Source organism: Silene latifolia, chromosome 9 (assembly GCF_048544455.1).
Source record: "Silene latifolia isolate original U9 population chromosome 9, ASM4854445v1, whole genome shotgun sequence".
NCBI classification, from domain to species: domain Eukaryota; kingdom Viridiplantae; phylum Streptophyta; class Magnoliopsida; order Caryophyllales; family Caryophyllaceae; genus Silene; species Silene latifolia.
In genome coordinates this window covers 193,215,062-193,230,307 of record NC_133534.1, presented here as the reverse complement: position 1 = coordinate 193,230,307, position 15,246 = coordinate 193,215,062, and the positions used below count along the sequence as shown (strand labels likewise).

At 36.6% G+C, this 15,246-nt stretch overlaps 1 protein-coding gene across 1 annotated transcript; it reads left to right on the top strand.

The window, feature by feature from the left end:
- The first annotated feature begins 574 nt into the window (after positions 1–574).
- Positions 575–13,032, top strand: LOC141600341 (hydroxyproline O-galactosyltransferase GALT2). The gene is made up of 7 exons (XM_074420563.1): positions 575–1,973; positions 8,392–8,624; positions 9,252–9,542; positions 10,654–10,782; positions 11,073–11,246; positions 12,066–12,173; positions 12,270–13,032. The coding sequence occupies exons 1-7, from the start codon at positions 1,118–1,120 to the stop codon at positions 12,471–12,473; spliced, it is 1,995 nt and encodes a 664-aa protein (XP_074276664.1). The 5' UTR covers positions 575–1,117; the 3' UTR covers positions 12,474–13,032.
- The last annotated feature ends 2,214 nt before the right edge of the window (positions 13,033–15,246 follow it).

Below are 15,246 nucleotides of genomic sequence, written 5' to 3'. Positions count from 1 at the left end.
TATGATTATAAATAAGAGTTAACACACGTATATATTAATCTTTTTTTTTGAAAAAGATATTTTAATAATATGTAAACATATCATTAGACATAGAATGTAAAGATTAAACCCTTATAACGTTCTTTTTGCATTATGAATAAGTTAATTATCCCGTTGCAACGCACGGTCATTCAAACTAGTTATTTATATTTCATAATAACTTACAATGCTTAACATAATAGTCCGTAGAGATTCAGAAAAATTTAAAATCTAAAAAGTTTAATATTATCTACTCTATAATAAATAATAATATTTCAGAAGATTTGGTAGTTTTGTACTTCCTCCATTCAACTCCACTCTAGCTATTTCTATTTTCTACACTATTCACAAATGCACATTCAATTTCGATTTTCTCTCAATACATAAGTGAAAATACATTCATGTGGGATCTTGTTTGATTCGTCTTTACGAGTACATTAAAAATATCTAATTTTTATAATTTTTGCAAATACGTAGCTAATGATATTTAGCGCGTAAAACACGCGTTGACAAACGTGAAAAAGCAAAGTGGTAGAGTGGAGTTGAATGGAGGAAGTACAATTTTATGTGTTGGCTACCCCACCTATACAACCAATTAACGAAACTTGGTCGATCTGACTGAACCTATTGCGACCTCTTTGTAAATTTTCCTGTTTTGACGGGCGCACCAGGAATGTTCAACAAGAGGGAAAAAAAGGGCATAGTCGGTAGTTTAGTTGATGGAAAACAAATGAGAACCGTGGTAGCGGTAGACACTCAGAGCGCCAATACTCGTAAAGTTTTTCTTCTTCCTCTCACCTTTTCGCCAATTTACCACTCCGTTTCTTGGTTCCATCTGTTAATTTTACACGGTATTTTCTTATATCAACCCATTTCGGTATTGTTTTCTAATTCCGTCATTTCCGACACCTTTAACAGTTTGTTGCATTCAAGAAATATTGTTTGGTCTATTCTGAAATGAGTATCTGCCATTTTTGGGGCACGTCTTGTTTTCGATCTATTGGACATTGTTGTTATTATTATTATTCGGTCTGATTATAATTGGGTATTCAAGAAATAAAGTTGTTGTATGTACATATACATATATATACTTGATTGAATGAGTGTAAAGATGAAGAGGCAGAAAGTAGAACCTCCTGGTACTCGAAGATTCAGATTGTCATACTTTTTGTTGTTTGTAGCTCTTTTGTACTTGATTTTTATTGCATTCAAGTTCCCTGCACTTTTGGAGATTGCTTCCGGTTTAGGTGGACATGACACTTCTCAGCTACCCTTAGACCATAACAATGTCAATAAAGCCTCTCTTCCTTCCATTTATAAAGACGCGTCTCACAGGAAGTTAGAGGGTAGTAACAACCAAGATTTGTTATTCATGCCTGACAAGAAATGGATTGAATATACAAGACTACCGCCTTTTAAGCATCACTATGACGGGGAAGTTACAAATGATTCTGCCATGGACAGAATGGCAGATGAGGCCTGGACATTGGGTTTCAAGGCTTGGCAAGAATTAGGAAATGATGATGGTCTTGCTATTAATGAAGGTGGTTCTACTTTAGACGGGAAGCCAGAGTCCTGTCCTTCGTGGTTACAAGTGAGTGGCCAAGATTTGGTAGATCAAGACCATGTCATGTTTCTTCCATGCGGCCTCGCTGCAGGGTCTTCTATCACAGTAGTAGGGACTCCTCATCATGCTCATCAAGAGTATGTACCTCAGCTCGCCAAGTTCAGGAACGGCGATCCATTAGTTATGGTTTCACAATTCAACATAGAATTGCAGGGATTGAAAGTTGTGGAAGGGGAGGCACCTCCCAAAATTCTGCACCTTAATCCTAGATTGAGAGGAGATTGGAGCCGTCGACCAGTTATTGAACATAATACCTGTTATAGGATGCAATGGGGGAAAGCTCACAGATGTGATGGTAGACCCTCATTGAAGGATGAAGATATGCTCAGTAAGGCTGGTCTTTCTTTCAACTTTCGTTTCACTTTTTCTACCTTACACCTGTTGTTAATTTACCATGGCTACTTACTCGCTGCTTGTTATTAAGAAACCTGCACTGCCTTGCATCACTTCCTTTTTCTTCGCTTCTTTTTTTAGCCCCTATACATTTGCATAGCGCAGAAAAACTCAATACACTATGGAGCTTACATGATTATAATGGATAACAGTTCAGCCTTAGTCTAGTGTTTTGAAGTTATGCCAATGAACCAGGCGAGGTTTGCATGGTCTGTGACTATTAACTAAAATATGTCTAATTCAAGCATAGTTAGGAAGACTAGGCGTGTTGGTAAACAACGTGAAAATTTGTAAGCTCTTTTACATGCTTTTTTAAGTGTGCAATATAGTTGTCTTCACATTTCCAAAGAGTATATACCTCCAGAAATATATCTGTAATGTATGTCAAAATTTGTAAATTTTTTAAGTCACATGGCTTCTTCTTGTTATCCGCTGGACCCTGAACAGCAATACGACGGAAGATCGTTTCTGTATTCTTTTATTTAGGGCCAACATTTGAAGTTCTTCTATATATCCTTCTTTTTCAGTCTTTTTTGGTTTAGGGGTCTTATTTGGAAAGCTTTTCTTAAGTACTATTGCAGCCTTCGAAGTTCTACCTATCTTAGTCCTGTCTGTTTGGTCACGACACATAGGCATATAGCACACACTTTTTCGCCACATTCATCTTGTGAACATGACATCGCTTTATGGCTCAACCATTGATGCAATATATTAGTGCTGGCCATGCTAGAATCACCCTTCAATTTTTGAGGCATGCCTGAATCACAAAAAACCCAATGTGAGTTCACCACTTAAACCTACAGCTTTTCAATCTATAAACCAAATGTCCATCAAATTCTCCATCTGTTGGGATACTTGATCTTATGTAACAAAAAAGGGTGGATCATTGAACAATCTTTCCATCTTAGGAGGTCTTTCCTCGCTGTGAGTTTTCAGTCTCCTAACTAATTAAAGGAGAGCTGCAACAGGTTTGTTTTGGCCTGTGTAAAGTCGCACTTTGCGAAAATCAAACTTTAAAAGTCAACTTATGAAATACAACACCATCAACAAGTAAACCTTACAACAATGTTTTAGGTTAAAGTCAGAATATTTCGCTATTTGACTTGTCACTGGCGGATTGATTCAACGCCACCATAGGATTCATTTACTCATTCTCAAAGAAAATGGGATAGATAAGGGCATCACAAGCACGAATGAGGGAAAGACAGCATAGCCTGCAGAAAGAAAAAGTATCTTAAACAGACCTACTGTTGTATTAGCATTTGATTAGAAAACTAGCTAGGCTATAATTTTTAAGAGCGTCCTAACGAAGCTCAAGCAATCCCCTTTTTCTTTGGAAAACTAATTGATACCCAGCTTTTAACTTACATATGTTAGATAATGTGGAAAGGGTACGGCTCTTTTACAATATTGCTTTTTGGTTCAACCTTGCCATTCATACCATATTGGACAACTAATGGATAAATAGAACAGCATTTTTGTAATTGTTGAATTCAACTTTTTACCCCAAAAGGCATAGAATTTTCTTAAAAGCCCCTTCTTCTTGACCCCACAAATCAATACGCAGGGAAAATTTAATCCTAAGTTAGTAATTCTATTTTCGTTTGACCATCTATTCCATAAGGCAACTTCGGATAAGAATTGCGCTGCATGTCCTACAAGGCTATGATTGAAAGGCTAATTCATTTCTCAAAATTAATGACCTTAGTTTCTCAACTCTTCAGACGCATGGTACACATAAAGAGAAAATTATTTCTTTGTACACTTCGTAAAATGCAACCTAATCCAAGATAATTGTTCACCTAGTTTACATGAAAACTTGAATCAGCAGTCAACCTGCTTAATCTCTACCACAAGAGAACTTTCCATTGAACCAGCCTTAGGACTTTGAGCTGCTTTATCCTAAACTCCCTCCAAATGTTAACCTCTTGGATTAAAACTAAATTTAACAATGAACTTGTTACTTGGGGAAAGAGAATTAGACTAGGTTGAGGTTGTAGAATTTAATTTGCCGTATTTTCTAGTGATGATCATCAATCTAGCCTTGCTAGGTTGGAAAATTCCCAAAAAATTTGTAATACTATATGAACCAAAACATCAACTCAATAAGATTTATCTGTGCCCTAGAGTATCTGGGTAAAAGACAATTGCAGAACAATTATTATAATATTCATAACCAACTGAAAATAACAATACTAAGGAGGTGCATTGCTATGGATAGTAGAGACAAAACTATGAGATAGGTAGAACATCAAAGGGTAAATTCGATGCGATCCTGACATGCCTCATAAATTGAATGGTACTATATCGTTTGATAATTACGCCTGGCCAGAGTGTTGAGTCAATATCTTGTTTAAACAAGGAATCCAACACACATACATATGCTATGTTGGATGCACTGCTATGCTATTGGTTGGGAAATTAGGTGATAAGGAAGAAAGTAGGTGTTGCATGTTGTAGTTAAGATGGAGTGTAGATTAAGGTGATTCAGCCATGTGAGACACGTACCAACTAAGGCCTTTATTAGCAGGCTTAGAGAATGGGAAACAAATGTGGTTGTGACTGTAGGGGAAGACCAATACAACATCTGAATTGTGATCTAAGAAAACATGGTGTGAAGGATTTGTGGAGGGAAGAATCCCTAATTTTCTTCCGTTTAATTTTTAATTTTTTTTAATATTATTTTGATTTATTTAGACCCTTTTTTTCACATCCAAATTTTTGAATTACTTTTTCTTCTGATTTCATTTGATTTTCCACATGTTTGACCTTCTAAACTTAATTTAGTTATTGATTATTTTTAGGAAAAATTGTCATTAACTACTGGTATGAATATCACTGGATGTAACTTACTACCCTAAAACTTTCTTTTTAAAGGTCACTATCTTGTAAAATAAATCTGACTAAAAATTACTACCTTAATTGCTTTTCAGCGAAAAGAAGAGGAATATTCCGGCCAATTTCAGAATATCCTTCTAGAGGTCCTTATTTTATGACCATATTAACCCCTATACTTGAAAATCATATACCATCGTTCCGTCTTCAAAACTGTATGGAACTTTAAGTGAAGGTTATCTCTTCATCATCCTCTTTCCGTCTCTTCCTCCTTCTATACTTTGCAATTCTAATTGTTGAACATCTTCTATTTTTGCCAAAGTTTTTGCATCTAATTGAAGAACACTTGGGGGTTGTTTGGTTCACAAAGGTGGAATGGAATGGATTTGATTTTGATACCATGATTTAGAACTCTATACCACTTCATTGTTGGTTGGTTTGGTAATCTCTTGCACTCTAGGGGGAATGAAGTTGTTTGGTTGGAGAGTAGGGAATGAGTATCTAGGGCGTTGGAATGGAGTTGGAATCCATAAGTATCTAACTCCATTCCAAAATCACCCAATCAAACACTAGAATGGTTAAAATCCATTCCACTTCGAAAGACGTAACCAAACACCCTCTTAACAATCTCCTCAACAACAAAAACAACAACATCTGAGCCTTAATCCCAAAATGATTTGGGGTCGGCTGACATGAATCATCGTTTAGAACCGTGTGTGGGTGAACGCACACCTCAAAATGTGAACAAAATAGAAAAGGAAAAATGAAAAACAAAAGGGAGAGTGAAACATAATACAAAAGTCAAGGTGAACTTATAGGTTTTAAAAATCAAAGTCCGGATTTCTTTTATTAAAAAACAAAAAAATTTAAATCGAGAATAAAGATTTGAAAACCGAAGTAAAATTTAAGGGTCCGGAATACCTTAAAAGTGAACCAAGTAAAAATATATAAGGAAGTTGGCAAAAAAAGGTGTAATAAAGGAGAGAAGAACAAATAAATTTTTTAAAAATTAAATAAAAACCCTAAAATTCAATAAAATTAAATTTGTTAACAATCTCCTTAATTCAATAAAATTCGTAGAAACTCTAAAATTAAATTCACAAGTGAGCAACAACCTAGAGAAGGCGTATAATGTGATTGTGCAGCCCAATTAACATAATTCACTTATCAATCATTGAAATATACAAAAAAGTGGGCTTGGTTTACATTGAAATATAAAACAACAAGATGTGTTCTATGATATTGGAGATAATCTATTCAATGCTTCAGTTCTCTTGGAGTATCCACCATCCCATACATGCTATTTTGTATAGTTAGATCTCTGCCCATATTATCGCACCTTCTCTTTAGTTTTTAGGTTATCCTTGAAACACTGCAGTGGCGTATCTACGGGGGGTGCGGTGGATGCACCTGCATCCCCCCTTTCTGAAATATGTATATATTAGTTACACAGAGAATCACCAAATGTTCAATGGTTCAGCGGTAGAGTGGTCATTATCTATTCCGTAGGTCCTGGGTTCGATTCTATAAGTGTCTTTTTTTCACTTCTATCTCATTTTATCATAAATGCGTGCCTTTATTACTCTTTAATGCTATTTGTTTTAACGAATTCGTTTAGTTCAATTTCACAGTTACGTAATTAGAATTGTTCGTGACTTTCAAATACCTATTGTATTTAATTCACGAATATTTATTTTATTTATATCTTCTAGAATTTTTTGGATCTAATTTTATTTTAATTTAGTACTTTACTTTAGCCTTGCGAGTTTTTTGGATATAAACTTCCGTTCACGTCACCCAAATCATTGTTAATTTTTTGCATCCCCTATATCCAAATCCTAGATACGCCACTGAAACACTATCCATAAATGCACCTTTATCACTATCTTTTTCCTCCCTATGTGCGACTGACCACAAGTAGGGACATCAAACGAGGGCTTGTCAAGCTTCATTTTCTTAAAATTGGTGAATCCCAAGTTTAACTTCATGTAGTTGATTTTGGCGATATTTGTTTGGATTATGATTCTTGTTGGAATTAGTAATGTTCTCGATGTGTGGATTCCTAGTTAATGTGTTCAGAATGAAGAAGGGGTTTGAGCATGGCGGTTTCAGTGGGGGTTCATGGGGTTCAATTGAACCCCACCGATTCAAAAAGCTAATATATATAAAATAGAATGGTAATATATCAGCAAGACATAGAGGGCATGGGTTCAAATGCAAAATTTAGCAATTTGAGTTATTTTGTTTATGAAAACATCTTTTGGATCGCGGCCTAGTTGACAACGGTTTGTGGACTATTTTACACCTTCACAATATGTTATTTAAACTATTTTCCATTGATTTTTCCTATTATTATTGTTTTCATTCTTTTTTAGAAATATAACATATCATTTCGTATTCCGAAAGTTAAAGGTCAAAGTACATATCTTAAAAATGTTTTACCACTGTAATGATAAGAAATGAATATTTAATGAACACATTTTTAATATTGAAATGATGCATTTTGCCTTAATGTTTAGCGTGTGAACTTGAACCCCAATTACGAGGGTTATAGATCCGGCCCTGTGTTTGATGATGAAGATGAAGGCGGCGAACTAGTAGTTTTGAACTTGTGATATTGGTTTTGAAATTGACGAAGAAGAAGAATAACATAGGGTAAATTGGTTAATATACTCTCTTGTTTGCCGGAAAGTGGACAAGGTGGCAATTTATAATGAAAAGTATTTTAAAGGCAATGGTTTTTATAATAGAAACTTTCAAGGTAATAAGTTACAAAAAGTGATACTTATAAGGTACTAATTAACAAAATTTTCCTTATTTTTATCTTGTTTTCCTTTCCTTAATTTTTTATTATTATTTTATTTGTTATTGAGTGTTTCAAATAATGATTTAAGTTAACCGACCTCAAATTTGGGAATACTTCTTTGTTGTTTTTATTCTCTTCCCTCAAATCTAGCGATACTGTCCCATTTCCTCTTTGGTCCATTCCAAGTAATTAGTCAATTTCTCAATCTTATAAAATAAAAGGCTTGCATTCCATATTAACCCTAGTCAAGTAATGATTTTGCTCAAGTGAGACAAGTGGTAGTACTCTCTTTGTCCTAGTCAATTGCTTACCTTTTTTTTGTTCTTCGTGAGAAGTGTAATCTAACCAAAGGTAAACAAAAGACTGAAACAGAGGTAGTTTTATTTTTAAAGTCAAGGGATGACAATGACATTTCTATTACTTAATCTTATACATAATTTCTTGTCGATCGAGGACAATATAAATGGGATGGAGCCATGGAGAGTGTTTTATAAGTTTACAGTTCATCTACTAAATATATTAGGACGTTGCTTAGTTGGTGGTCTCTCCCCAATGCCAGCTTATTAACTGAGGTAAGGAGAGTACCGCATACAATTTTTCACATGGCTGATGCACCAAGTCACCAACTTATCCCTCCCTATACCATTATCTAGCTTGCATAATCTGCTATACCAGATTTCCAGTTTTGAATGTTGAATGTCTTTTGTCACAGTTGATGGATACAGAAGATGTGAGAAGTGGATGCACAATGATGTGGTAGATTCCAAGGAATCAAAAACCAGTTCATGGTTCAAACGATTTATAGGGCGAAAGCAAAAACCAGAACTAACTTGGCCATTTCCTTTCGCGGAAGGCAAACTGTTTATCCTTACAATACGCGCTGGCATTGAAGGATTTCACGTCAGTGTTGGGGGACGACATATTACCTCATTTCAATACCGAACGGTAGATCATTTCCGCTGGTGCTTTTTCGTATCCATTTAACATAAATTATAATGACGTTATTTATCTTCTTCTAATAGTTATAAATGCATGCCTGGGGCACAAGGTTATCTATGAGCTCCGGTTACACTTTTACAATAGTAGTTGAGTTCTTACATTGCGCTCTTTAGCTGAGCTACTATATGCAAAATGCCAGAATTTGTCGTCTTTTGGCTTTGGTTGAGCTAGTATTGCTACGTCAAGAATGTTGGCCCGCTGAATTATAGCAACTGTTTAAGTGCCAAACTTGCGTGTGCCAGAGGATTCTCTCACTTTCTCAATTGTTTGCATGTTCTCTACTTTTCTATGTGTTTTACCTCATGTCCATCCAGAAAGAGGCCTTCACATCCCCTGTAGCATCCAGTTTCCTGTTTCCTGCTCTTTTTTATTCTTTAGTTTCCTTAATTTTTTCGTGTTACGATCCGACGCCATCTTATACTCTGCTAATGCAGTTTGGCATCGACCCGCTGTTGGGATTGGTATCATGAATAGTGTTATGATCGAACACCATTTTACTATGACGAGATTAGAAAAATGAATTACTTGTACTAATTTTTCGTGCCTGTTGTCCTCCATCTTCTCTATTCTCAGGGATTTGCGCTTGAAGACGCCACTGGTTTAGCAGTTCAAGGAGATGTGGATGTCTATTCCGTTTATGTGACCTCACTGCCAACAACTCATCCAAGTTTTGCTCCCCAAAGAGTACTTGAAATGTCACCTCGGTGGAAAGTATCTGCTTTGGCCAAAAAACCTATCCCACTCTTTATTGGTGTACTCTCTGCCACTAATCATTTTGCGGAACGTATGGCATTGAGGAAATCATGGATGCAGTCCCCGGAAATCAAGTCTTCAAATGTAGCTGTCCGTTTCTTTGTTGCCTTGGTAACCACAGTAGCATGCTTCAGTTTTGTACTTTTTCTATTGTTGTTGCTGGACTAATTTGCTTGAATTGAACTCTTTCTTTACAGGTAAAGAATGAAATTATGTTTCTCAAATGCTGCCAAAGTGATTTATCTTGCAAATATGTTTCTTTGTCCCCATTGCTGCTATTTTTTTCTTTCTAAATTTGATAGTTTTAAAATTATAAATGAATTCCACCAACCTTTGATCTCGTGTGTTTGTTTATGTTACTATTATGACAGACCTTTTATAATGTTATATCTAAGGATGGCAATGATTCTGGTTAGAATAGGGTGAAGCTTCGCCCGCATCCACCCTTCACTTCAAAACTTTATTCAATCCATTTGTCATCCACGGAACTTATCACCCCCCCAATGGCCCAACCCATCCATCCATCGCCCGTGGATGAAACGGGTGGATGGGTGATAAAAATGGTTGATTACTCAAATTTGTTTCCACATTGTTTAGCTCATTTTTCAAACCTTTGTCAGTGTTTTTGTATAAACGAATCTAGTTCACTATCTTAGTACCCTATTTGAACCCAATTTAGTGTAGGTAGTGCTCTATGAAGTCCAAGTTATTCTTCGAACCGAACTGAATTCAAACTATCCAACCTTGATTATATTTACATTTCCAAATGGAGCCAAGGACTCACATTAGTCACATATTGTGATTTGATAAATCAAAATGATTCATGAAACTTGTACTTGATTTTACATTAAAGTAGGAGTCATTTGACGCAAATTTTCGATGCAATTTTCATTATGGCTCATCCGGAAACATCCTCTCTGCGTTGATAACTCATGTGCCACCCAACTTGCATTTCTGTTGATGATTCATCTGATGCATTGAGATTTGAGATCATTTGAAGTACAGCTGAATGTTGGTGGATGTAAATTCTAACATTCATGAGTTTTCTCTTCTTTCATTGGAAATCTTTTATGCTTTGTGGTTCCTTAATGTATTTCTATTTCTCGTTTGCGCGATAGTGTAATTGAAAATTGTTTGGTTTATTCCTTCACTACTCTTTCTGGTGTTCTGTCAAATTTCTGTTGCTGTGGCTTACTACTATACTTGTAATGCCTACATGTAGAATCAACGGAAGGAGGTTAACCTAGTTCTGAAGAAAGAAGCAGCTTACTTTGGAGATATTGTGATTTTGCCTTTCCTTGATCGTTATGAGTTGGTGGTTCTTAAAACAATTGCTATATGTGAGTATGGGGTGAGTTGTTGCTCTAATTTATCTTTTGAAGTTCGTCCTTGTACCAGTGGTGGAGCTAGGGGGGGGCTAGCAGAGGCGGTCGCCCCCCCTGACGGATGGAATTTTCAAAGTTTTAAGTTAAATTTTTCGAAATTTTTTTTAGGGTGCCTTATGAAATTAGTCGTTCGCCCCCCCTAAAAATTTTCGCCCCCCCTAAGTTCAAATCCTGGCTCCGCCACTGCCTTGTACTGTTATACAATTTGCTTCACTTGGAATGGTTGAGCACTCTAATAGAGTATATGAATTTGCAGGTTCACAATGTGACAGCTGCATACATAATGAAATGCGACGATGATACATTTGTGAGAGTAAATATCGTGCTGAGACAAATTGAGGCAATTTCTCCGGAGAAGTCTCTTTACATGGGAAATTTAAATCTTTTGCATCGGCCTCTTAGACATGGCAAATGGGCAGTCTCCTATGAGGTACAAATTGTTGCACATTATACATCTATTTGTACCGAATTAGTGATGCATACAGTATCAAAACAGTCAGTACAGTATAGTATGTACATTGAGACAGCGCATTTTCTAATGAAGTCTGTTTATGCGCGAGTTATTATCTTTCTTCTACCTCTATGCATGGAAACTTTAGTTGGAAAACTCATTTCTAGTAGAAATATTGCGGGTATTGTTCATTTGAACTCGTTGGTGTTGGAAAACATAATGTTTTAACCGAAAATGTAGAATTATATCTCTATTTTCTATTATCTTTGAACATTCCCTGCTTCCCTTTTCCACGCATTGCTTAATGATTAGGAAGTTACAGTATCGTCCCTTTGCTGCTCTTTTTATCCTTCCCTATCTTTCTACCTTTTTATTTGCTTTAACTTCGTTTAGTTAAATTCCCTTCTGTGGATCATACTGTAGCCCTACATTGTTTTGGGACGAACACTTTCTCATTGTTTTTGGTGGTTTGATGCTTAAAGAGGGCGAGTTATCATGCCTACTAATATTTGTGGTCAAATTTAGTTCCATATTGTTGGCATTATTTTTTTTTTTTTTTTTTTTTTGTATTTTTTATTCCAAATGTTTGGTGCTGGGGCTTGTCTGGATACTCCTGTAGTAGGGATGTGAGGAGGAATAAAGGTAGGATGCTCTTCTTCCATATCTCTCCAGCCCAATTATCCAAATATGGGAGCATATTTTCAAGACTCGCTTTCCTATTGTTTGTTGACTTAATTCACGATTATGTTTTTCCCAAGTTTCTACCCTGCAAGTTTGAGATTTGCCTTTGATTGGCAGGAATGGCCGCAAGAAATATACCCTCCTTACGCCAATGGCCCTGCCTACATAATCTCCAGAGACATTGCCAAGTTCATCGGCCATCAGCAGAAAAACCAAAGCTTAAGGGTCAGTGACTAACTTTTCTCATAACTGCTTTTACCTTCATTTTTGCGGTCTTTGTCATTATCCTGGTGAATGTTTATTGATTTTTACCTTGTGCAGCTGTTCAAGATGGAAGATGTGAGTATGGGAATGTGGGTTCAACAGTTCAATAGCACCCAACGTGTTCAGTACTCCCACAATTGGAAATATTGTCAGTATGGATGCATGGAAGGGTATTTCACTGCACACTATCAATCTCCTCGGCAAATGCTGTGTCTGTGGGACAATTTAGCCAAAGGTCAGCCTCTTTGTTGCAATGTCTGATAGTAAGGGGGCGTACACTCAAGTGCTGTTCCAGGAATTCTAAATTTTTGACTCTTTTGAGAACTTAGATTCTTTTACGAGCAAAGCAAAGTGATTTGAGAACTCTGACACATAAAAAATGGATATAGGGAGGCAGGGAGAGTGAGTTGAGATTACTAATACCATGGTCTGGATGCGATGAGTCGGTTATTCATGGCTATCTTTTGAGACGAGTTATAATTCGTTTCAATGATTGTTGTATATACTTTGTGGCCAATAGGGGAATGTAACTTTTTGGGAGGTGGGGATTGAAACTAGAAGTATATTTTTTCCCCAGATGGTAGACGTTGAAGTTGTAGCATTATGAATTGTAGAGCTCATTCACATATAATTGTTTGCATCCCACAAGTGAGCTCTCCATGTGTCAACCCAACTCACATTCACGTAATTGAGCAGTTATTAACTTACTATACTGATACAGAAATTACTCAAAAGAATAAGATTTGTGAGCTTGTTGCGGAAACTATTGGGTAGAACAGTTGCTTAAACTTTTCTGTTAATAATTCTGGTATTAATTTGAGTAACAGTCTTAGGGACCGTTAATGATTTTGAATCTCTGGTAATTTTATGTGGTTTTTTGGTTTTTGTAAAAGAAACTTGAGCTAGACTTCTAACTCAAACAATGGTGAATTATAATCAAGACCTATTGATAATAACTCGTGTTACAATAACGGGTTTGGAACGAAACTTGTCCTACCTTACCTTACACAACCCTAAACAAAAAACTTTAAGTTTGTTTTATAATTCGATGATTGAAATAAGAATACGCTGATCCCTATTTATAGTCAAGTAAAACACTCATAAACAGAATAAGGAACCAAACTTTCTTAAATTGACTTTCCTTATCTTACTCGTGTTCTAACACGTTTTCTATGGCTGTTCTAATGGCTTATTATGCACTCCTTATATAGAATTAGGAAGTTAGTAAACTTTCCTAAAACCGGGTAGACTACTAATTAGGAAAACTGAATGTAGGAAAGATATGACAACCAATATTGTGCTTGCCTATGCGCGGTCCTTGCTCCTTACTCGGACTAAACTTCATGCCCAAGTAAGCATTAGACTACGACAGCCTTGTTGGACTCGAACTTGGACGCGAACAACTGCTATGTATTTCTTTGTTGCGCATCCTTGTCCATGGCTCTAAGTCCAAGCGAACCTCATACTCCTCACTCAATAACACATTACTCCTCTCCATTTGAAAGGAATTGTCCTCAATTCAGCAATTATGTCATTATCAAGGCAGAGAGATAGATCCTCGACATTAAATGTGGCGTATACCCTATAATCTCCGGAAAGTTCATTCTTGTATGCGTTATCATTCACCCTTGCAACCACCGTGTAAGGTCCTTCGGGCGTCGACATTAGTTTGTTTTTTCTCTTGTTTGGAAACCTTTCTTTCCTCAAGTGCAACCATAGTAGGTCTTCTGGATTAAAAACCCGTAGCTTTCGATGCTTGTTCGACCTTCTCTTGTAAGCCTCTTTGACGGTTTTGATGCGATCCCTCACTTGTTCATGTAGCTTCATCATAGATTTCAACTTGGACAAAACTCGGCATGTGCTAATTTCAAGTCCCAATCCTTTTGAGTCTTGCTTACCAAACTTAGCAAATTAACTCCTAGAATTCGATTAGTAACTTCTGTTTGGCCATCGGTTTGTGGGTTGTGTGAGTAACTCAAAAATTTCGAATCACGATCGGATACTATTGTCTTTGTCACCCCATGAAAACGAACGATTTCTTTATAATATAGATCAGCCACGTTGCTTGCATCATCGGTCTTGTGACAAGCCACAAAATGCGCCATGTTGGAGAAAAGATCGACCGCCACCATAATAGCATCCTTACCTCGTTGAGTACGAGGCAAAGCGACAATGAAATCCATTGACACGTCTTCAATTCCCATTGTCTATTTGGAATCGGTAATGGAGTGTACTCACCTGGCTTGAACTTGCTCTTAGTAAGATGACAAGTCACGCACTTACTTACGATGATGTGTACATCTCTTTGCATCTTTGTCCAATAGAAATGCTCTCTCAACACATCCAACATCTTCTGCATACCAAAATGACCAGCTAACCCATCTCCATGTGCCTCATGCACCAACAGTTCAGGAATCGAGTGTTTGGGCACACATAAAAGATTGCCCTTGAAGAGAAATCCATCTTGAAGCAAGAACTCCTTGAATGAACCAGTTTGGCATTTGACATTCCTTATAAATCTCTCCAAAATCAACATCTTCAATATAGTAATCCTTTAATGTTTCGAACCCTAACAACCAAACTTCAAGTGTTGATAGTAACGAATAACGATGAGAAAGAGCATCAGCCACGACACTATCTACTCTTACCATCCTTGTACTTTGATGAAAAATGAAACGATTGTAAGAAAACCGATCCACTTAGTATGCCTCGAATTCAACTTCTGCTGGCTATGTATATATTTCAAAGATTATAATCCGAATATAGGAGAAAATGACTCGCGCAAAGATAGTGACTCTAATGATCTAGAGCTCTAACAATAGCATATAATTATTTATCATAGGTCGAGTAGTTAAGTAGAGCTCCTCCTAGCTTTTCCGAGAAATAAGCAACGGGCTGCTTATTTTGAATAAGAACCGCTCCAATTCCGACACCACTAGCATTGCATTCAACTTCAAAAGGTTGTGAAAAGTCGGGTAATGCTAACACGGGAGCTTCACAAAACCTCTTTTTGATCGCTTCAAATGCCCCTTGG